This window comes from Furipterus horrens, unplaced genomic scaffold, assembly GCF_987537825.1.
Source record: "Furipterus horrens unplaced genomic scaffold, mFurHor1.1.pri manual_scaffold_3, whole genome shotgun sequence".
NCBI classification, from domain to species: domain Eukaryota; kingdom Metazoa; phylum Chordata; class Mammalia; order Chiroptera; family Furipteridae; genus Furipterus; species Furipterus horrens.
This window is the reverse complement of record NW_028327173.1, coordinates 105,954,441-105,978,573: the sequence shown is the minus strand read 5'-3', so window position 1 is coordinate 105,978,573 and position 24,133 is coordinate 105,954,441. Positions and strand designations below refer to the sequence as shown.

General features: G+C 48.8%; 1 protein-coding gene across 3 annotated transcripts in view; it reads left to right on the top strand.

Annotated features, from left to right (window-relative positions):
• ARID3B (AT-rich interaction domain 3B) overlaps positions 1-22,071 on the top strand; it is a 49,152-nt gene extending 27,081 nt beyond the window's left edge. The window contains exons 3-9 of one of the 3 annotated variants that reach the window (XM_090270019.1): positions 753-824; positions 1,033-1,105; positions 13,966-14,149; positions 15,505-15,782; positions 15,891-16,145; positions 17,548-17,646; positions 19,681-22,071. In XM_090270019.1, coding sequence (XP_090126145.1) covers positions 753-824; positions 1,033-1,105; positions 13,966-14,149; positions 15,505-15,782; positions 15,891-16,145; positions 17,548-17,646; positions 19,681-19,844 — 1,125 coding nt within the window. In that variant the 3' untranslated portion in view covers positions 19,845-22,071. Of the gene's footprint in view, positions 1-752; positions 825-1,032; positions 1,106-13,965; positions 14,150-15,504; positions 16,146-16,679; positions 17,046-17,547; positions 17,647-19,680 lie in introns of those variants that run through there. The other 2 variants (XR_016509756.1, XM_090270018.1) reach the window with 2 other exon arrangements.
• The last annotated feature ends 2,062 nt before the right edge of the window (positions 22,072-24,133 follow it).

Sequence of the window (24,133 nt, the reverse complement as noted above, 5' to 3'; positions counted from 1 at the left end):
CATAAGCAAAGGCATATTTACATTTACCATCTCTGTTCGGCTGAATGGTGTTGGTTTAACTTAATCAATTAAATCATTATTTCTCTGATGAAAATGAACTTCAATCTAGTAGCACAGAGTCTCTACCTTGGGAATAATCTCAGGCCCTGGGGTCCTTACGTCACTAAGGAGTTCTGATTGCTAGACTTAGGGCTTCTAGTGGTAAGGCTGTGCTGAGACACCGCAGCTGTGGGATCTGTGTCCTGCTTCCTTTGATCCTTTAACCCAACTTAGAGTGTTTTATGAAAAGGCAGGCTAGCTATCTTCCCAACATACCATATAATGTGCAACATACTATAAAATACACAAACACATATATCATACAGAACCTGCAGAAAAGTGGTACATCTCAGAGTGATGGCTTCCAGAAGATCAGCTAGGGGCGAGCAGGTTCTCAGAAAATCGGGCCTGTGTTTCCTCCTCTAACAGTATTCTCAGGTGTAAGTAATCCCTACCCTCCTCCAGCAAATGGAGATGATTCTTCCGCCTGACTCCCTCTCATTTTGGAACCATAATTAAAAGCAAGAAGGAAAACAAGAAAGAAAAACCAAGCTGTCCCTGTAAGGGTGGCAGTAGTGACCTGAGCAGTCTTTTATAGGGTAAGCCAGGATAAAACAATTGGTAATGCTCTTGACATCTTCCCCGGAAATGATTGCCTTGTCCTCTTAATGCTCTTCCTACTCCCTTCTGAACTCTGCTTTGTTCTCCTTTAGAATGGTAGCTTGGCTTGGAGTGATGATGGAGATGGAGGCCGAGGAAGAGAGATCTCCCGAGACTTTGCCAAGGTCTGTAATGTTTCCTTTGTGTTAACAAGAGGGGCAGTTCTGTAGTGGGTCATTGTATCCGATTGATCCCCAAAGAATAGGACAGGAGTGGCCCGCGAGTCACATTTGTAGTCATTCAGATGGTTGTGTACCTCTGCTGTAAGACTTCCTGCATAAGAAGGGTTTTTTCATTGTGGTTTTTTTTTCTCTGGGGGGATTGGGATTACAGCTCTATGAACTGGACGGTGATCCGGAAAGGAAAGAGTTCCTGGATGACCTCTTCATCTTTATGCAGAAGCGAGGTGAGTGTGCATTCTTTCAATTCTGTGGCTATTTACTGAGTGCCTGCTGTGTGCAATTCACACTTGGGCTTAACTCCTTCCCACAGAGTGCAGAGTCTTAGACCAGGAAGATGAGGGACATTTACTGCCAATTGGTTATGAATTTAGCCAAACAATTAAACCAGATTGAAGAGGGCAGAGAGGGCCTTGGCAGAAAATGAATGGACTGATTATTCAGAGTTGGTCCTGCCTTATTTTTGTCATTCTTCTGATTAACTGGTCTCTGGAGTCACTTCAAATTTAAATACATTTTTTTCTTAGCCTGAAAGCTTCCCTGGACATCACTTAAACTGGTATGTGGGGCTTCCTGTTGCTGCATCTAGCTTTAGAGAGACTGAGAAAGGCAATGAAAGAATATAGAGGCTCCTCAGTATTTGTTGAGAGGGTCGGAAATGACCCATGAAAACAATAGGCTAAATCTTTTTTTCTTATCCATTGGCTCTTTTATTTTTGCATCCACTGGCTTGGTGGGGGCATTCCTGCAGTTTAACTGCAGGTATATGGATGCCTGCTTTATAATGCACCTTCCCACTTTCTCCTCTTCTTTTAATCTCCCTCACCCACCTCCAGCCATCTCACTTTGGACAAGGTTGTGACTGAGCCTTGAGCCCAGTGACTCAACCTCCTGGCTATAGCTTTTCACAGCAATGGTTTCACCAGCTGGGCCAGCCCTCAGGAAGCATGACCAGACCTCCAGGCTCTCTAGGAGAAGGTCTTCCGCAATCCGTGCAGCTTCACCTTCATCATCCTCAGGATAAGGCCATGGGAGACCACTGCTCCTACCAGCCTCTTCCCCAGGATATATTGGGTTGGCCACAAAGTTGTCCTTAACTTCATTTGAAACAATTTTGTTAGATTGTATTGTGACAGATGTCATATCAGCGTGCATTTTTAAAAAAACATCAAAATTAGTGAATTTTTGTATAGCCATTTTAATATTGAAGATAGAAGAAAATATGCAACATTTTTGGCATATTATGCTTTATTTCAAGAAAGGTAAAAATGCAACTGAAACACAAGAAAAGATTTGTGCCGTGTATGGAGAAGGTGCTGTGACTGATTGAACGTGTCAAAGGTGGTTTGTGAAGTTTCGTGCTGGAGATTTCTCACTGGATTCCATGGTCGGGTAGACGAGTTAAAGTTGATAGCAATCACATCAAGACATTACCTGAGAACAGTCAACTTTATACCAGGCAGGAGGAGATGGCCAACAAACTCAAAATGCCCAAATCAATAAAGTTATTGGTGAAAATGAAGAATGTGTCTTTTATTTTATGGAAAAAAACCACAAGAACTTTTTGGCCGACCCAATACATCTCTTGACTTCTGTGTCAGCTCTGGCGCTGAGAGCTGGCACTGCAGTGCTCCTCTTAGCCAAGGTTGGGCTCTGATGGCAGCCCCAACTGCAAAGGTTTTGCATGAACTCCTCTCCCTGCCTCTCATCCCTCTGTCTCTCCCCCTCCTTCCTCTTCCTATACCTTCCAAAGCTGTATTGCCTTTTTAGTAGCATGCCTATTACTTATGTAGTCATTTCTTTGCTCACAATAGGCAATCACATGGTTTTGAGGTTCAAAACCCCATCTTCAAGCATATCAAAGCAGTCAAAGCAGCCCTCATTAGTTTATTTCTCCAGCTGTTGTCTAGAGCTGCCTGTGTCGGAGAAAAAGCAGACTATAATCCCAACTAGCAGCAGTGAAACGCCTTGGTTGCACTGAGAACAAATCCACTCAATACTTCAGTCTCCCCTCCAATTACCATTTAATTATTCAGCAGCTACACCAGCCCAGCTGGTGCAGACCAGGAGCTGCTCTCATCTCAGGGGGCTTGCTGTAGCAGTGTAGATTTAATCACTGGGGCTGCCACTGCTTTATTTTTTTTCCACTGGATATAGTTTTTCTCCCTTCCCAGAAGAATTTTTAAAGGAAAGTAGAAGTTATATCAGCCTGGCCAAGAGTGAAGATCCATAATTGTTTCTTTGGTACAGTATGTCCCCGATGGATTAGGAGCTCCTTGAGGACAGCAGCCACTGTGTCATTTCTTTGTGTCCCCACTGCTAGCTCGGGGCCAGACAGGTTGGTGCTCATGCAGTAATTAGAGGTCAGCAGTAGAGAGCAGTGAGTGCCAAGTCTCCTGCTACTGTGCAGAGCTAGGGCAGCCAGACTGCCGTCTGGTATATTTCTGGGTGAACCCAAAGCAGGAGTAAGTGATTCTTTGTGTCAGTTCAGGTCCCGAAGAACCCTTCTTCCTGTCTTCAGCACTTATGTCAGGTGTTTCAGTATTTGCTGCCATCACCAATGAAGAGAACTGGCTGAGTAGGTTTCGCTACTTATTCATTACTCTAATACAAGGTTTCTCAGCCTTAGCACATGACTGCGGGGGCCTAGATAATCCCCTGTTGTGGCGGTACCCTCCTCTGGTTGTGATAACAGAAAATGCCTTCAGATATTATAAATTTCCCTGGGGGACAAAATTGCCCCCGTTGAGAACCACTGCCATAGAGGCATGGAAAAGAGGGTGAAGATCTTTAATTTCCTCAGCAGAGAAACTCTATGGAAACCATCTTCCACTCAGGTAGCATTATCTGAGGGCAGCGAGGTGTGTCTCAGGCCATATTACAGGTGCCCCTTCTGTGGCTGAATGCCAACAGTGAAGCTGCTGGGCCCCCCTCCTGGGCTGGGGTACAATGCAGGCCTCGGAGAGGAGCTGAGCTCCAGCATATTGGGGTCACGGGAGTGAAGGAATCCGCCCATGTGTAGGCAGGAATGCAGGGGCAGGCGTGGTCTAGTCACAGCTGGAAGACCCCTTCTCTGTGTCCTGGGTGAGTCAGTTGTCACCAGACTGAAGGACATGCTTGGCCAAGAAGTTAGCCCTCCTGTCTGTGGACGTAGTGGAGTTACTAAAGTTAAAGCACTGGGAGTGTTACCAAAGCCCGACCTCAGGACACTTTGCTGTGGCGAGCATCGTGTAGTTGGACTAGAGAACGGGAACTGAGGCAGGAGGACAGTGTGGAGCTGCCTCCTTAAATTCCCTGGCAAACTCGTGCATGACAATCTGAATTCAAGCGGGTGGTTCAAGAGTGCTAGGAGCAGATCACACCTTTAATGTGAAGCTTGCTGTATTTGCTCTTCACAGAATGGTGAAACCAGGGGCCCTAGACATTCGGGACTTATTTGTCATTCCCAATGGGAGTGTTTGAGGTCCTCAGAAGCCAGATCTTGTTAGCTGGGTCAGAGGTAAAGTATGACAGGCCTGGACAGCAGGTATGCAACAGGCAGCAGGTCGTCCTCCAGAGCTAATCCGACAGGTAAGTGGTGGGTTTCACAGGAGCCCCTCCAGACGGGCTGAGTGTAAAAGCCTGGTGCCACCTGCCTGTGCCGTGGTTAGGGCGGGCAGCTTTGATATAGCTGGCTGCGTCTCAGAAAAAGTGGACAGGGCTCCCAGGGAGGCAGCACCCAACAGGTTTCCCAAAGACTGCAGGTGATGAACCTGCTATTATTCAACAGGAGGGGCCCCTATTGCTGCTGCGTTGTGCTGGCTCTTTGCTTGTTAGCATTTGAGTGAATTGACTGTAACAGATGGACCTGTCAGCTTGCAGCACCTCGGTTTCTAAGCCAGACCGGCATGACCCTTCGCCCACCATCAGAGCAACTATGCTAGAAGGAACCTGAGAAGAGGCCTAGGCAGCACCCAGTTGGGGCTCACTATCTTCCACCTGCCTCAGGAAAGGGCTGTGGGGCACGTGGCAGGGGAAAGAGCTCTACACTGATAAGTGTAAAGCCAGGGGTAACATCTCCCCTTCTCCCATGATCTTGAGCAAGTGCTTCCCTTTCTGAGGAACCGCAGTTTGTTGATCTATAAAATGAGAGGGTTTAATAGGAGTTAATCAGGAAGTTTCTTCCAAGTTCTGTGTTCTGTGTTGTGTGTCAGTGATTGTGTCTGTTGAGCTAAAAACAGAGAATAGCCACCCTTGATGACCAAAAAAAGAAAAGCTTTGTAAAGCAATTTTCTGTCAAAAGAGTTGTATAGACCAGCTGGTGTGGCTCAGTTGGTTGGAGAATCATTGCATAAACAGAAAGGTTGCGAGTTTGATACCCAGTCAGAGCACATGCCTAGGTTACAGGTTTGGTCCCTGATCAGGTTGTGTGTGTGAGAAGCGACCAAACAATGTTTCTCTCACATTTATGTTCTCTCCTTTTCTTCCTCACTCCCTTCCTCTCCTTCTAAAATTAATAAACATGTCCTCGGGTGAGAGCTAAAAAAATTGTTTAAAAATTAGACCAAGGGTCCCCAAGACCAAATGCTTCTCCCATTTTCTTGCTGTGTTTCCTCTTTCGCTGACATCAGCCCAGTTGAATTAAACAATTTTCCTTGATTCTGTTCCCTCAAATGTTTCTCTAGAATGATTATTTAGATTTCAGGTACTCCATTTTGCTCACCTTTTGTCGCATGCACATGTGTGTGTAAAATACAAGGGGGGGATCAAAAAAACCCCGGAATTATCTTCTGAAGGGTGGGTTCCTTATAGTACAGGCTTCCCCCTGCTAGGTGAGTGTCTAGGAACCCATCTGTATCAGTGCACCAGCTGGCGTTGTTGTGAGAGGCTACGTTTGGCTTCAGTGAAATGTTTTTGAAGACTCTTTAAACACTTTTGCCCATTTCATGATGGGTGATTTATGAGCGCACCTGCCCACACTGCACTGTGTTCAGCAGTTTTTGACCAAAAACAGCGTGACTCCTGTGCCCACCCTTCCTAGTCACCCGATCTTGCCCCAAGCGACATTTTTTGTTTCTCCAGATAAAAAAAAATCCTCAAAGGGACACGATTTGCCATTATGGTAAAGGTGAAACAAAAAAGGCAGAAGCACTAAAAGGCATCCAAATCGATGAGTTCAAAACCTGTTTTGAGCAGTGGAAAAAAGTCTCGATAGGTGTATTGCATCAAATGGAGAGTACTTTGAAGGAGACTGAAGTTTAAACATGTAGAGTAAATATACAATTTTTTATAAATAACAGATTTTGGGGTCCCCTCATATACACATGTTTCTTGGCCAAAAATAAAGTCAAACAGTTGCAGATAAAAGTTTGTGGCTAATTGAACTCACTGTGGGTGGTTTCTGAGACAGCATTCCCTGGTGTGTTTTCCAGGAGGAAATCTGGGTGGGAGGGCATAATTTGAAAGTTTGATGAGCAAAGGTTTATAAACAAGTCCATTCTCCCTTCATCAGTGAGGAAGAAAAGTTTGTTCTCTTGGACCCGAGGCAATGAAACAGAAGTGTGGTCTCATCCTCACGGGAAGAGGAGGACAGTGGTTTTGCTGTTGTCTTATTATCCCATGCACTTTACAGAACCCTTTCAACCTGTTACCTGACCTGCTGCTCCCCACAGCTTCCCTCTGTGGGGTAGAGAGAGCAGAGGTTATCAGTTCGCCATGAATAATCAGCCCCCAGGTGAACTGACTTACCTGAGGCTACAACGCAAATTTAACACTTGGTTTCCTGACTGCCAGGCCAGTGCAGCACTGTCACTTCCTGTTGGGGCAATGGATAAGCCCTCTTTCTTCAGCCTTCTGAAGCCCTACAGAGAATGCTGGTCTGTCTCCACAGGCCACTATCTGGTATGGTCTGATAGCATCTTGCTGATTAACACAGGGTAGCATTCGTTGTAGAGGCCCTCTCAGGGAAGGACAGATTCACAGTGGCACCTGTCAGGGCGGGATGAAGTGGGGGTGAGGGGCATGGGAGACAGAGCCTCAACAGCAGGATCTCGCACATACCCAGAACACCCACAAGCAAGGCTGTCCTCTTCAGCCCCTGCCCCAGCTGGGCACAAACAGGCTGAGGAACCGCTTGGTCGTGAGGAAAAGTTGTCCAGACCGTACCCAGAGAGCTACCCTCCCTCCACCAGTTCTGTTCAAAGCTGCAAACTGACCTTGGTTTTCCCAAATGGATTGTTGGCTGTTTTTGATGTGTGTATACGAAGAATAACTGTAGGAAAAGGGCTTGTTCTGCCTTAAAGTGCAATTTGAATGCTTTTCCTTCTGTTGTGTACTTATCTGTTCATCTCAGGCAAGGAAATGCTCATGACATACATTGCTTTGCCTTTGGTGGAGGCAGTTTCTTGTATATTCTTTGTATCTTGCAGTAAATGGTCTGTGTAATGGACACTCTTCCTGATAGACTAAAGTATGTTGTCTTTGTCAGATGAAATAGGCTCTGGGGCTTCATTTTCTAACTTTATCCCCAGATGAAAGTCTAAAATGTGTAAATCTTCATCGAAGGATTAGCCCATTGTCTGAAGCCTGATCTTTTTGTCTCCCCAGGTGATCCAGCTACTGTTGATATATTGTTTATTTTTTTCCATGTTTAATAGTCAATTAATACCCTATAACTACTCAGTTAATTCATGATAGTGGGAAGGGATTCTGATGTTTGAAAAGCATTATTGATTTGAATGGCCCATTTTTTAAATTCAGCTTCTTTCCCTTCAAAATGTTTTATTGGTACTTCTAGCACTTGGTAAAATTGGGTTGATAGCTTTGCCTCCTTTGTTCCAGGGTGAGCTAATATTCAGTAAATTATCCAAGGGCTGGTGTAGGGAAAGTTTGAAATGACGGTTTGGCCTACTTCCACTGTGGGAAAATCTGCTGGGTATCGATAATCTAGTGTCATGGATAGCAGTGGAAGTGCAGACAGCTGTGCACTGCCCAGGCCAAGGCCTGGGAGTTGTGTGTTTCCGCTGCCAGCCTTCTACTCTGTCTCCCGGAGACACTGGCTGGGTCTCTTGATCAGCAACAGACAAAGCAGAGGAGACCTGGCAGTCCTTCTAACTCCTTGGCCAACTTTCTCTCAACACAGTTTTTAAAGAAGGAGACAGCACAGTCAAAACTAAAATTTTATTATCTGCCATAGTAGATACAGCATTGCACATACTGCCAAACTTCACCTAAGGCAATTAATCTAAGCTAAGGTATCAAAAAAGGTGATGAGTTTCAAATTAGCCTCCCAGGTTGTGGTGCCTCCAGAACTTCCAAGTATTGCTGGTGGGAAAATAAATGGCATGACTTTGGAAGTCTGTTTTGTAGTACTCACTAAAGCTAAACATGTGCTGTTCCTGTGACTCAGCAATTCTCCTGAGTGCACAGAAACGAGGGCTTACGTTCACTGACAGACACATGCAAGAATATTCATTATAGCCAGACACTGAAAAGACCTCAAACATGCACCAGTCATGAATGGATAAATGAATGGTGCACCGTCACGTTGCTGGTGAAATACCACACAGCAATAAAAAAGAATGAACTTCTGTACCTAACGGGGATGACTCTCTCAGACCTACTGTTGAGCAAAAGAAGTCAGACACAAGAATATATACTACGTGATTTCACTTATATAAAGTTATAGAAAATCAGCTGTGTGATACATATGCTTACCTCCTGGGTGGGCTGCAGGGGCAGTGGATAGTGATGGGAGTGTTTCCTGGGTGCTGGAAGTGCCCTCTGTCTCATCTGAGGGATGGTTGCAGGAGTGTACACAGAAGTACACGTGAGCTGTATGCTCAAGATGAGTGCACTATACTGTATGTCAGTTAGACCCACTTGGTAGGGAATCAGAGGTGGAGGGCTTAAGGCGCCTATCAGTCCATTTCTAGGATATTTGTACACCCTGACCTCTGCCCAGTCTTGCTGAATGGTCAACTTCATGGTGCACTGCAGTGTGCCAGACACTGCTGCTCAGTTTCCTGGAGGCAGGTATTTTCTACATAAACAAATCGGGGAATGAAGTCATTTCCCTGCTAGTTCGGGGAGCAAGAGTAGAGTAGAGAAAGAATTAATATGCAGAGTGACAGACAGAAAGCCTGCCTGTCTGCCTTTGCATGTTCCCCACTTAACATGGGTCTTAACTCTTCCAGGCTCCCTATGCGACCTCTCAGCATTATTGATGGGCTATGGAAATGATTAATGATCTTTTTCAAAGCCAGGAAAAAGCAGCGAGGGTCCCTGGCAGGGCCACACCCTGGGGCCTGAGGCCTGGGCCCTTGCCCCTGACCCGTCAGCAGGAAGGCAGCTGCCATGTGACTCTGCTCCCTGGCTCCCTGCTTCCTGATTGCTTCTGGTCTTCACTGGAAAGTGCCCCTTCTCTTCTGGGGAGGAAGTGACCCTCCCTCAGGATTCCCAGCATATCCCATCTTTGTTGTGCCAGAGGAGGCTATCTCCATGCCCCTCCCCAGCTCTGTCTTCATAGTCCAAGTGGCAGGAAAGAGAGCCAGCCAAGTGCCAGGGAACAGACTTTGTTTGGCTTATCTGCATGGGAAGCTCTTGATCACAGCTTTGGCCTGCTGGTGCCCTGCTGATTCCGGTACCAGCAGCATTCCCACCACCAAGGGTTAAAGACCAGGAGCCCCGCAGCAGCTTCCCTGGGTCCAGACCCTCATAAAAGCCTTTCCACTGAGCCCTTGGGCTGCTTTAGCGCTCCCTGACTGAAATCTGATAAGAGGCCTCTTTGTTGGGACTGTCAGTCTCCTTTATTGAGGACGGAGCTGGAGAGCAGTGGCATTTCTTGGGGTTGGGATAGATAAGGCGCTGGATTCCTGTCAGAGGGAGCATGATTAATTACCCTCAGTCCTGGCTCCTGCTTTCATTCAGTGACTGACAGTTTCCAGGCTTCCCCATCAGGTGCTCACACCCCTCTAAGAGGCTAGATGAGACTGAGGTTCAGCCTTCTGCAAGGCCAACACTGGTGACCTACAAGGAGCTCTCTGCATGGCTCTCTGTCTCCTTCCTGGTTCCAGGCAGGTGGCCCTTGCATCTGTTGTTGGCAGCAGCCTGTCCCTCTCAGGTGAAGAGCCTCCTTAGTTATAATAAAGCATAATCCAGCCAGAAAGCAGTCTAGAGAACCGACCCTTCCCTTCAAGGCCTCGAACCTAACAGGTTGTCCTAAGCCACCCAGATCGCTGCACAGAAGATCCCAAACTCTCTATCTCAAGGTCACCTGGCAGCATTATTTCATAATTCAGGCAAACTTCTAAAAACAGGTCACCCTCCCTTTGATAATAATAACTGTCAATTTTTGTTTTAAGTTTTTATTCATAGTCTCATAGGACTTAAGAACTGAAAGTCATCTAGTCCAGAATTTTCATTTCACAGATGGGGAAACTGAGGCATGAATCTGTCACAATCCCACCCCTATACACCCAGTATAATGTATTGTTCTCTTTTTTATTTAGTCAGGTAAACTCAGCTAAAAGGCCTCTCCCCCTGTCTTGTCATAGTTGAGTCTCCTTGAGACAAAGGGGACAGCTACCAAGTCCATTAGGCATAGAGAAGACCGCAGAGATGGACCAGCCTGAGGATCTTGCCTCTCTTAGTTGTCTGGGGAATGAAGGCAGGGCAGAGTCGGTGCCTGGATTATCTGGCTCATGTGAGAAAACCAGACCATCATTCAGAGCTCGCACTTACAATAGCCTCAGCTTTGTTTCTGACAGTCCCAAGGTATCCCCCTGCCCTAGGAGCTACTTTCAGCTGTTCCCCTTCCCTACTGGTCTCTGCAGCCACACAGGGCAGGGCTGGGTGGGAGCAGGACTCAGGGCCACTGCCAGGGTTCCAGTACACCCCCAGCCTGGAGGTTTCTCTGTGTAGGTGCTGGGAAGAGGTCGCTTTCGATTAGGCTTACATCTTTGACTACAAACACCACTTTGCCCCTTCTTTGCCTTTTCAGGCTCTGTTTCTCTCTACCTTTTGTTTCCTTTGCCCCTGAGCATTTCTCAGCCTAATGCAGTCACATGTGACGATAAAAAGGTGAATTTTTAATGAAATTTCTACATCTATAACACAAAGAAGCCGTCTCAGATGGCTAGACATCAGCCCAATGACTATATTCAGAGTGAATTTATAATTCCTCGCTGGGGAGTTGGCCTTCAGAGGCCAGTTGAGCCACACTAGAAAACCTCTTGGTGTGTGGTCACAGCCCAGCACTTCATCCTGTTCTGCTGGCCTGCCTCCGTGCACAACCATTTCTAAAAGTAAAATACACCCTTCACGTTTGATTTACCACCACTAGAGACTAATGAAAATAGTGCAAACTCTGAAAGCTATTCACAAATGGAGCTCAAAACTATCATCTTATTCTAGAACTTGGATGCAAAGAGCTTGACCACTCTGGGCCTCACTTCCCTAGTCTGTTTAATAACGAACCTGCTAGGGTCTGAGCATGAAGGTGACTTCTTTCAGGGCTGTCAGCATTAACACTTAAAGATACTCATGGGTCCTGCAGGCACACCACAAGCATGAAGAAAATGTGGTTAAGATTCCCAGTTGGGTTACCATGGAGCTGGTTGCTTTGACTCTTAAGCTTTTTTATTTTATTTTATTTTTGACTCTTAAGCTTTTTTAAAAATCTGCATGGTAGTTTATTGAACACTATGAAGTATAATATTCAAACCATGGTGAAGGAAAAACAGTTGCTGCCTTCAGAGAGCTACAGTCCTCCTGGGATACCAGATGAACATAAGTAATTATGTGCTGAGCATGGAGGGGTTGTAATCGAAATCCTGAAAGGGAAGACATCCACATGAACTAGTGTAGTTAGAAAATTAATTCTGGAGTGAGTGAATGTTGAAGGCTAGTGTGGAGAGGGTTTGAGCAGTGGCAGGTCATTTTAGTCTTGATGAGGAGGGAGAGCACAGAGCCAAAGGCAGAGAAGAAATGAGCTTGATTTTGGGGGTGATGGTGAGGAGACCCAACTAATTGGAGAGTGAGTTGTTGGGATGTACTGGAAATACTTCATACTTGATTTTTTAAGAGTGTCAGAGAACTCAGTCAAGAGATTGAACATGTGGGCTGGGAAGGGTAGGCAGTCAGAGTCTTGGCAGGTTTTTAAACGAGGTGAGTAATATGGTGAAAGTGCAAGGTGAGTGCATGGATAAGAAGATGCTGCAGGCATCTAATTGTAAGCCAGCTAGGGCCTGGTTTAGCATGGTGGCTGCAGCCTGGAAAGGAAGACACCTTTGTAAAGTACCTCAAAGGAAGATGCAGTGGAGCTTCCTAACAACCTATAGGTTGGTGATAGAGGAGAGAGGAGGAGTCAGTGTTGCCTCTGAGCTGCCTGTCTAAAATCTCAAAGAAGGAAGCAACAGGGAAAGAGAGATAGTAACTTAGAGGATAAAGATGAGCTCAGTGCGAACACTCTTGACTTCGAGGTCATACATGTGAAGATGTCTTGGAACCTTCTGGAAATGTAAGCTTAGAGGGCCTCTGTGAGGAGACTTTGGGAGTGGTCTTTCTAGAGCCTATAGGCAGTGCCATGGAGGGTGTGAACGTGCCCAGGCCTTCAGTGTGCTTGGGCAGACAGACCTCCACACGGACAGGGACAGCAGACCTGTCCTGCCGGAGACTGGTTCTGCAGCATCAGGCTCTCGTCTGACAGGACTAAGGGTGAGCCCAGAACAGCACAGGGACAAAAAGTTAACCAACGTAATGAGCTGCGTCTTAGGGTATACCAGGAATCCTCTGAGAGTTCACCTTTGAGTCTTCGAATCTAACTGTTATGACCCCTTTGTCCTTGACCCTCCAAAGATCAGTTGGTCAAGACAAAGGCCTTGGAGGCCTCTTGCTTCCTCCCTACACTGAGAAAGAGGCCATAGCAGTCCCACATGTTCATGTTCACGCGGCTTCCTCTTCATAAGTGTGGGAGACTTCACTCCATTCTCTGGCTTGAATTATCCTATAAAAGAGTTGGTGAGGCCAACATTCCGGGGCTGGAAAGAGAATGCCATTTCTTGAGGGAAAAGAAGCAGGAGGAACCACAGGAACCGAAACAAAGCCCTTCTCTAGTCAGGCTGGCCTAACGTCTTCCAGGCAGGCAGCGAGATCGGGACAGTGGGAGGGGCCAGGGAAGGAGCAGCCTGTGTACAGTACAAGCAGTTTGCCATTAAAAGGCAACAGGTCTCATACCCTGCCCTGGACAGTGACCCTTCCCTTTGGAATTCTCCCCTCTGACCTCCACATCATTAATCCAGAGGCTGCCAAATGACAGTCATCCATCACGCCTCCTGATGAGCTCCTGACCAGCGCCTGTGAAAGGCGCTTGCCCTGCCCTCCCTGCATCCCCTGGTGCTCATTAATGGGCCTTCCTGCTCAGAGGCAGGTTTCCTAGTCACAGCTCTGGCTCCTCTCACTTCCCTTGGGGCCAGTGGGGCAGTCTGCGGAAGCTGTTCTGACCCACTCCCTCCCTTTCTAAGGCCAGGGAGGGGGTGGAGTGATTAGGGAGGAGAGAATTGTTGAGTGGCTTTTCACTCCCCCTAGAAACCTGGGTTTCTTGCAGCTCCTTTGACATGGTGGAGACACAGAACAGAAAAACTCATTTCTCTCCCCTGCAGCAAGAGAGGAGGAAGCAAGCGGTTATCCAGGTAGATGAGCCAGGCAGGAGCTCCCCTGTCAAGGGAGTCAGGGAAGGCTTCCTGGAGGAGAGGGCTGACTGGCACATGAAGGCTGCAGAGGAGTGAGTTGCCACATCGTTAGGAAAGAATCTAGACTTGATACTCCTAGGGGGAAAAAAATCTAGTCCAACCCTCTTATTTGTAGATGGGAAACCAGACCCAGAGAGGCTGTTTTACCTAAGGCCATGCAGCCTGTCTTTCTGTTCATCCTAAGAGAAGAGGCAGCTAATCTGACAGCTTTCAGGCTTTGGGAGTTTGAGTTAAATTATATTCCTAAGCAGATTTCTGAACATATTTCCAACTCAACAAAAGGTGGGCATACACAGATGTCTCTTTTTCTCTGCTTGAGGATGACATAACCCTCTGTTTCTCCCTTTGCACAATCACAGGGACCCCCATCAACCGAATCCCTATCATGGCTAAGCAAATCCTTGACCTATATATGCTGTATAAACTGGTGACGGAGAAGGGGGGTCTGGTGGAGATCATCAACAAGAAGATCTGGAGGGAGATCACCAAAGGCCTGAACCTTCCCACGTCCATCACCAGTGCCGCCTTCACCCTGAGGACCCAGTGAGTGGCCAGGCCTTGGGGAAAGGAGGCAGAGACTGGAGGCGGGGGGGGGGGGGGGGGGGAATGTTTTGTTTTCTTTTTGGGGGTGGGATGGGGATACCCTAAGTGAGGGTTGAACCCACAACCCCAGTGTATCAGGATGATGCCCCAGCCAACTGAGCTACCCAGCCAGGGAGGAAAGGGGATGTTTTAACTTAGAGGAGGGGAAGGAAGAAAATTTCGTTATACAGTGAGCAAGATGAGTGGAATTTCTGAGGCAGCAGGAGCTTCCTGAGATGAATCCCCCACTAGACCAAAATAATGATGAGAGCCAGCATTTCCCAAGTGGCCTGTGTGTTGCTACTTCACCATTCTGTTGCCTTCACACTTCACTAACCCTGTAAAGTAGGTGTCATTCCCATTTTCCAGATTGCCAAAGCTAAGTCTCAGAGGTTACATTGTTTGTTGAAGACCATTTCAGCTAGTAAGTGGTGGAGCTGAAATTCTTTCCACCTGGGCCTTGCCCCTGAAATCCACACTCTTTCCAGGAGAATGTCTCCCACACTGCACCCCCACCCTAATCCTGGCCCTTCCTACCTGAAAGCTTGCCCAACAACATGGGACCCAGGAAAAGGCAGGTGGTCAGGCCCTACTGGGGTTGGTAAATGGGTTTTTTTGTCACCATTTGAGTTCATTACAAGGGTGACAGAAATAGTGAAGTTAAGAGCAACATTGGAGAGTGAGGGCCAGAAGGGATTCTCTCCTTTCATAACACTCTGGAAGTTCCTCTGTGGAGAGTATGGAATGAGCGACTGACATATTAGTTAGGTAGCATGTCATGTCCTTGTTGAAAAGTAGAAAGGACTTACCTGCTGGAACTGTTCCAGCAGAGGTGGAGGTGTGGGTAGAGCTAAAACTAATATAGCAGTCCTTACCTCAAGGTTCTTGGGTAGAGAATTGCTTCCTGGGACATCTGACACACAATGGGAAGAATTGCCCATCTGACCAGCCTGATTTGGGATGGTTAGGAAATCAGGAGCCAGGTAGTCATGTCACAGCACAGGCCTGAGATCTCCCGGGGCATTCAAAAGGCACCAAAATGACTGTGAAGCATTAGTGTATGTTCCTTTTTCCCCTTAGTGAATGATGCCTCCCCTTTGAGCAGTGCTCAGAATTGAGTAGCAGTTAGAGGGGCCTGGGCCAGGGTAGTCAGCAGTCCCAGAGTCTTCTCTTCCATGGGATGCACCAGATTGCAGCCCTCTGTCCTAGAGGCCTGCCCACAGAGGCTGCTGCTACAGACCCAGCAACTTAAATGGGGCAGCCTCTGGTACCATGTTTTGGATTACTCTCTTTTGCTTCCTTCCCCCCCCCTCCAGGTACATGAAGTACCTCTATGCTTACGAATGTGAGAAGAAAGCCTTGAGCTCCCCAGCTGAGCTCCAGGCAGCCATTGATGGCAACAGGCGGGAGGGCCGGCGGCCCAGCTACAGCTCCTCACTCTTTGGCTACTCTCCCGCTGCCCCTGCTACTGCCACTGGGGCCCCTGCCCTTCTCTCCACATCCAAGATCCGCTTCCCCATCCTTGGGCTGGGCTCCGGCAGTGGTACCAGTGCCAGCAGCCCTCGGATATCCCCGGCAACTACTCTCAGGAAAGGTCTGCAGGGCCCTGGGGGAGGAGGAAGGAACGGAGCCAAGTTTCCATGTCCAGGACCTGGGTGGGAGGGTGGATTGTGGGTCAGTCTGGCTTTGGTGCCTTTGCCAGGTGATGGAGTCCCAGTCACAACAGTACCTGTGCCAAATCGATTGGCTGTGCCCCTGACCTTGGCAGGCCAGCAGACTGGCACCCGGGTAGCCACGCTGGAGCAGCTGCGGGAGCGGCTGGAGTCGGGGGAGCCCCCTGAGAAGAAGGCATCCAGGCTGTCAGAGGAAGAGCAGCGCCTGGTGCAGCAGGCTTTCCAGCGCAACTTTCTCAGCATGGCACGGCAGCTGCCCATGAAGATCCGGGTCAACGGGAGGGGTGAGTGTGCCAGGCCACGTGGCATTCAGGGGCCCATTCACGTCCCCCAGGACTGGGTAGGGGCTTCTTCAGCTTCTGCCCTCCAGGCCCCTGGAAGGGTCTAGAAGCCAGAAGGCCACATGGGGCTTCAGTGGCCACAGAAATCTCAGTTCACCGAGCTGAGGTTATTTTCTTGGGGACCAGAAATTGTTTCAGACAGAGCCCTCTTCTCTAGCAAATAGGAAAAAGCAGTGCTCAAGGAGGAGGGATCAGAGAGCTTCGGGGACAGTAGCTGTGTTTCTCTTCCCCACCAGCCTTTGATCTGCCTAAATTAAAGGGCTCAGCCTTTTCTCCAGTGCCTGACAGGATGTGGGGGGGTGTAGGCAAGCATAGGGCACATCTGGGAGGAAGTTGGGACCTCTATTCCTGAGGCTCTGTGAGGCACTGAGTTCCCTCACACCAGGCTGCCTGTGACCCTCAGAACAGGCGGGAAGGAGGAAACACAAGTTTGACAGCATCATTGACACCCTTTCCCTTACCCTCCACATTTTTCAGGTGCCCCATCTTTATGTCCCCTGAACCACACACTCCATGTCCCTTTTTCCTCTTCCCTCCCTTTCCTTTGTCACACACATTTTCTTGGCTGTTCCTGCCCTCGGTGCTGGCCCAGAATAAACATGAAATAAGCGTGCATGGGGAAGAAACCAGGAGTGGAGGAAGCTGTGCACATTCCCAAGCAGCTCCTCCGTTACTGTCCCCTGGGTGAGGAGGAAGAGGCTGGAGGTGACGGCCCAGGCAGCAGGTCTCTGCTCCGTTACCCATTCAAGGCCAGGTGCCCCAGTCCTGCACAAGCCAGAGGCTAACAGAACAAGCAGCTTATCTGAAGGAATTCTTGGCCCTGTGCATGATGAGCGGGCAAAGGTGAGCTGGGCAGTGGCCTTCCACAAGCCCGATACCCAGGCTGAGATGGAGCACCAGGTGTTGAGTAGGTAGACCCTCCCCTTGAGGAGCAACAGAGCCTGGCGAAGGGGAGAAGGAGGCAGGGTGAGACCTCAGAGGCAGAGACTGGATCTTCCTTATCTCTGGTAGCTCAGCTCATGGATAGTGGGTGCTCGGTGAAGTTTGCCGAATCACTTTGAAAGTGTCAGCACACAGCTATGAGCCAAGGGCAGTCTCCTTGCTGATGGTGATCCCTTTTTCTTCAAGCAGAGGGAGTTGGGGAGGTGAAGTGGCTCACGGAGAAAACAAACATTAGCAAGCCTGCATCCTCCTGCCAGACCTTATGCTCAGGAGGTTATCTAGATGCTTTCTAACAAGTGCCTCAGCCTGCTGTGGCCAAACCGGGGGCATGAGAGAGCCTCAGAAAGTTCAACGGATGTGCTGGAAGGCTTGACCAGGCTTGCTGTCTCCCTTGTCCTAGCAGAAGACAGATCAGAGGCCTCGGCTACAGCGCTGAATCTGACTACAGGCAGCATTGGGAGCATTAACATGTCTGTGGACATCGATGGCACCACCTATGCAGGTGAGGCCCATGTGTGGTGGCCAGCCCTCAGTGCGGCGGTCTGACCGGCCCCACCTGTCATCTTCCTGTCTGCGTACCTTCTGGGGTGGCTTCCTTTTAGGTGGTGTCCAAGTTCCACAGGTAGACTGTTCTTCTGGACTAGTAGAGGCTGAGGATTGCTAACATGATGACAGATCCTGCTCCACATTTGATACGATAGAAACCCAGTGCGGAACGCTTTTGGACCAATGATTGGCTTGCTAATTGAATATGTCATTTAATGTGAAGAAGCAATTAACTCTATATTCATGCCTTCAAATGCAGTTACTTAGAATAAGTAATTGTATTTTCGGTCCGCCACTATCATCTTCTAATGCACAGTCCTCCTTTCTTTGTGCTTCAAGTGTTCTCTTTCTAAACTGCTGTCATTCCTTTTCTTTAAAATGGACCAAGGAAAGATGCAAAGGGACCTGAGTGCCTGTATGTTTATGATTTTTCCCATAATTTACAGTTGTTTCTCCCTCAGTCTAATTTGGCAGTAGTGGTTGGTTGGTTGGTTGGTTGGTTGGTTGGTTGGTTGGTTGAACACCTTTACCAAGTCTACCCAAGGCAGTCAACTTGGTTTTCATAGCATCAGTTCTCTTCCCACTCCCATTTTGTGGGTTTAGGGATAAGTTTGGGAACAAACCCAGCCCACTCTTGTTAAGTGCAGCTTAATGAGTTGGGGCTGAAGAGTCCAGGCATTCTAATCAATGGCCTTCTACCAGGAGTCCCAGCATCAGCCCCCGGTTTTACAGAGGGCGTAGAGGTGCCCCTTCCATCAAACACCGGGGGCATTTCCTCAGGGCATGTTTCTGGCCCCTTGAGCCCTCCTGTGCTGAGAGCGAGGCTTCCTCAGGGCGCACCCTGCAGGCCTCATGCTCTGGATCCCTGCTGGACCGTGTGCTGTGGGCATTGGGGTCAGGGCCAGGGAAGGAACAGCCCCTGGAAACAGCCCGCAAAGAGGAGCCACAGTCAGGGGTCTCTGCCTGACACAGGAGGCCCTTGAGGAGACTGGGGGAGCCAGCGGGTAGGGTCTGGGTGCTCTTGGCCTTCTGGTAGTGCTGTGGTGGCCTGGGGTTTAGGGGTGGGAGTAGGTCCATGGGGAAAGCACGGAAGAAGGATATGGGGGCCTGATTTCCACATCCTTTTGTTCGCTTATCGAGAGAAAGGAAGGGCATACTGCCCCCTCCTCTCTCAGAAGAGAGTCGAAGGCTCCCCAAACCTCACCTGCCTCAGTCCTGCTTCCACCTGTGCCCTCTCTCCGTGGGTTTGCGGTCATGTAGGCCAGGAACCTGAAAGTCATTCCTGAGAGCCCCTCACACCCATCCGGGCCCCCCAGAGCTGAGCAGACCCTGCTGCTCTGTGTTCCCTGTCCTCTCCTGGCCTGTGCTCTGGGTCAGGCCTCTTCCCCTGTCAGAGCACCTTCCTTGCAGGTCTCTGTCACCCATGTTCCTCTCAGCCCCACAGAGAGTGTTCTAAAATGCACATCTGATGAGGTTCCTTCCTTCTTATAACTTTGAGGAGCTTCACAACACCTACAGGGTAGGACCCAGGCTTCCTCCAGTCTGTCCAGCCTCATCTGCCTGCATGCTGTAATCAGACCATAGCACGTTCGCTGCCTCTCTGTTCTCTGTTCTCTCAGGTTCCCTCTGCTGGCACACCATTTCCTTCCTCATTTGGCCACTTTTTCTTACAGTCCAGGAACGGCTTCCCCCTGGAGCCTTTCCTGACTAATTTTCCCCTGCCCTCCAAAACCCTTTTGTTCACACAACACCCTGAGGACACTTCCTCAGAGCATTTGTAACATTTCAGCAAGATTACTGTACCCATCTAAGTGTGTCCTCCTCACAACCTCTAAGCACCTGGAAGCAGGACAGTGTTTGGGACTTCTGTCAGCACCTGACAGTGTCCAGAGTGGAGTCTTGCACAGTATGGCAGCAATAATCAGTGGAAATGAATGGAACCCGCCTCTTCTCTCTTATCTGCTCACACTTTCTTCTCCTCCCCACCCAGGTGTGCTGTTTGCCCAGAAGCCCGTGGTCCACCTTATCGCAGGGGCTGCTCCCCAGAGCATCAGCAGCAGCACCAGCAGCAGCAGCAGCTCTCACTGCTCACCCAGTCCTACCTCATCCCGGGGCACCCCCAGTGCAGAGCCCTCCACCAGCTGGTCCCTCTGAGGGGCAGGACCCAGCTGCTACTCCCTACTCTCCTGTCGGGAGTGAAGAAAGTTGATGCACAAAATTTACCTCATCTCACAGATCCCATGTCAGATACCATTTGGCCAGATGTTGAGACTTTGGTTGTGTCCACCTATCCAGGCTCCATTCAGGTCCTGCTGTACTCTGGTGGCAGGGAGAGGCTGGAGGGCAGGACAGGGCAGCGTTGTCCAATCAGGGATTGTCCTGGGGAAATGGGTGGGGTCTCTGGGCAGCCAGCTTCCTGGGGATTCCCAGGCCACCCCCATCCTGGGCACAGTGTATTGACAATCTGTAAGCCAACACAGGGCTGGAAGCCCTCCATATCCTTTCCCCTTTAATTTATTTTTCTTGTCCTGCCTTCTGTCATGACCCCAGGGTCACTGTCCCTTCCCCTGCTCAGTGCCCCAATCTTTAATTCTCATGTGGGTCTGCTAGGAGCCAAGAGCATGCCTTTGTCGCCCTTCTCTGCTGAGCATGAGATGGGGCTGTCCTTGCCTCCCATGTTGGTTCCTGGGGTGTGGGTCCCTCAAATTCATGTCTTGAAGCAATCCTTATGGCCCCTTAATCCCCTTGTAATGGCCCAAAAAGGTCACATGAGGGCAGTCCTGAGGTCCCAGGGCCTATTAGACGTCTGCTGTAGCACCCACTTCATACCCTTTTCTGACCCTTTCAGACCTCATGCTGCCCACTCACCCTTCTTGGCCAGCTCATCCAAGAACAGCCCACTTGTCCCTTGGCCGCCTTCTCATGGGGCCATCTCAGCCCCAACATCCCCAACCTGCTGATGTCAGGTTCATTGAAATACCTCAGATTTGTAATTGTTGATGTTTGATTCTTCAGGAAGTTTTTGCATCTCTGAAATCTTTTTTTATATGTGTTTTGCTGACTTTGTTCTTTTATTTTAGCATTTTTATTGTTATTATAGCACCAAAGAAATGAAAGCAGATCACCCCAAAACCAAACAAATGATTTGGTACCCCAGCCCCTTTGAGACCCTGGTGAATAGGTCAGGAAGCAGGCAGGAGAGACGACTCAGGGATCACAGCGGCAGGGAGGAGGTGGAGTACGAGCCCGCTCCTGCACAGGTTGGGTCCTAAAACCACACCCATTCTGAAGGTGGTCCTCGATCCAGTTCCTGCCAGAGCAGTGCTAGTCCCAACCCCTACCGCCTGCTCTCCAGTGGGTGCCAGACATCTCCCCTTCACTCCAAATTCCCACCTCAGGATGGGCAGGCCATGGGCCTTACAGAGGATGTGATGCTGAGAGAACTGAATCTCCTCTTAGACCCTGGGTGGAGCAGACCGCTCCTGTGTGGTAAGGAAGAACTGATTCTCACACAAGGCTCACCTCACAGTATTCAGTAGGCACCACCCACTGTGACGTTGCCAGGTTGTGGTGGGATCCCATGCTGGCACGAGCCCACACCTGGCTAATGTTCCATCATGTCTAGGAAAGGAAAGGGAATTCCAGAGCTGGAGCACAAAACATGCCTGAGTCTGGTAAGCTGCAGGTCTACTGGACTGTCTCTCTTCCCTCCCCTAGCCTTCCACACACACGCACACAGCCCCTCTACCAAGGCTGACCTCTTCTGGTCTCAGAAACCTTCCCACCTTACCCACCAGGCAAGTGAGGGGACGGGCAGAGAAGGGCTTCTGGGATCTGGTGCCAGGGAGGAGCCCAGTTGGCTGGCACTGGGCCCACTTCAGGGTGTCACAGACATTTTGCCAGTGTGTTTTTCTCAGGGGTTTGGTCATGAAGGATGGACTTTTCCCAGCTAGAGGATGCAGGGACAGCACACTGCATCTTTCTGGTCATTAGATTCCCTCTCCTAGGCAGCTTGCCCAGCCTCCCCCTCAGTGAACCCTTGCTGACCTCAGGACAACAGAAGGGTCTCAGCCTGGAAGTGCAAGAGTTAGGGCACCAGTAGGGGCCCTTGGGGACAGGGCCCTGGGCCAAGAGGAACTTTCCCTAGACGTGCAGTCCTGAAGGCCACATGGCAGGCAACCAGGGCAGCTCCATCCCTTCGCCCTCCCTGTCTTCTGTGTTTTTTAACCAGGAAAATCAGGATAGCACATGGGTAGCCTAGGCAGTGGAGAAATACCTCAGATGCCCTCTTACAGCAAGTGTCTGTATATGTTGTGGTTATTTTCTATCTTACATGTTCTTGAATGTTTATATTTCAATAAACCTCTACCTCTTCACACAAGCAGGTGGATGTTTTCACTGACTTCTGTTGGACTGTACTAGGGGAGCGGTGAAAGCCTTCAGAACAGATAGCGACTGAGTGAACTCCTCTGATCCACCAATTTTTCCTGAACCTTTTCCCCTTCACTGCTCATCTATCCTTTCCCCAAAGATCTCACTCAGCCTTTCTATACCAGTAGGGTACTTCTGGTATTGCCTGATCACCAAAACTGGCACCAGTGATACCACATCAGTGTCCTGGCAGGCACAGGCACGGGGGGTAGCCTCCATTTAGTAATCCCTTTTTGCACTCCTGCTGACTAAGTGGTCTCTATGTATATGGAGCGCCCAGTCTTGACTGGGAGGAGTACACAGACAAATATCAATTCTTTATAGACTATATAGCGTGACTGGGACAGTAGACTATCCAAGGTCATTAGATTCTGGGACAGCTTGCTAAAAAATCTCTGGAAGAGTCAACATAGGTGTTGACATTTAAGCTGCAAAGATGAAGTTTGCCAGCTGGTGACATGAAGAGCTTTCTTAGCAGAGGAACTGATACTGGGTTGGCCAGAAAGTTTGCTTTTTTCAGTAGTTGGCTCTAGTAGTGCTTAGTTGTCTTTAACTTAACTTGAAACAATTTTGATAGATTGTATTGTGACAGCTATTGTATTAGTATGCGTTAAAAAAAATAAATCAGTGACTTTGGGCCAAGATGGAGACATGGGTAGGCATGCGTCTCTCTCCACAACTAAGAAGGAATACGACTATCTCAAAACTAGAGGCAGCCAGAAAATCTAGGTGCATGGAAGTCCAAGAAACAAAGATATAAAGAAGAAACACTCATTGAGACAGGTAAGGGGTGGGGCCAGGGTGGAGAGGACGCAGTGTGGTGCCAGCGGTGGCATGACAGCAGCTTTGGCCAGCCAGCAGGAAACGCAGTCACATATTTAAAAAAGTAGGGAGGGACACCCGGGGATCGCTCCCAGACCATGCAGCTCGCAATTCCAGCACTGGGGAAAATAAAGCCACTTAACCTATAACTGAAAACCAGTGGGGGTTTGCAGAGGAAGAAACTGCCAGTCTCAGCACAGTCTGTTTAGAGGCCCCCACAGTCCTAGAGTTTCCACAGACCCACCCACTCAGAACAACAGCCAGGGCAACAGCTAGAGAGGTACCAGTCCCATACAGGAAGTGGGACAAGTGCCTGGAAAAGGGGCAAGTGCTGAGCAAGCGGCGTTCTCTCTCAGGCCCCTCCCCCACCTACAAAGCCACAACATGGTGAAACGGGTCACCCTGTACTGGCTTTGCCCCTTACAACAAAACAGGTGTGACAGCTCTACCTAAGACACAGAGGCAAACACAGGAGCCTGTCAAGTTGAGGAGACGGAAGTATGGCCCAAAAGAGGGAGCAGATCAAGGTTCCAGAGGGAGAACTAAGCGATGAGGAGATAGCCAACCTAATAGATGCAGAGTTCAAAACACTGGTCATAACGATGCCTACAGACTTGACATATGCCTGAGTACAACAAATGCAGAAGAGAAGTGAAGGCTAAGCTAAGTGAAATGAAGGAAAATCCACATGAGACCATTGGTGAAGGGAAGGAAACCGGGGTTCAAATCAATAATTTGGAACATAAGGAAGAAACAAACAGTTAACCAGTACAGAATGAAGAAAAGAATTGAAAAAAAACAAGGAGAGGATTAGGAACCTCTAGGACAACTTTAAACATGCCAACATCCAAATTGGGTGCCAGAAGGAGAAGAGGAAGAACAAGAAATTGAAAACATGTGAAAAAATAATGAAGGAAAATCCCTGATTTGGTGGAAGAAATTGACGTACAAGTCCAGGAAGCACAGAGTTCTGAACAAGCTAGACCCAAAGAGGACCACACCAAGACACATCATAATTTAAATGCCAAAAGTTCAAGATAAAGAGAGAATCTTAAAATCAGCAAGAGAAAAGAAGAAAAACCTACAAAGGGCTTCCTATAGACTTTCAGTTGACTTCTCAAAAGAAACTTTGCAGGCAAGAAGGGACTGACAAGAAGTATTCAAAATGATGAAAAGCAAGGACCTACAAC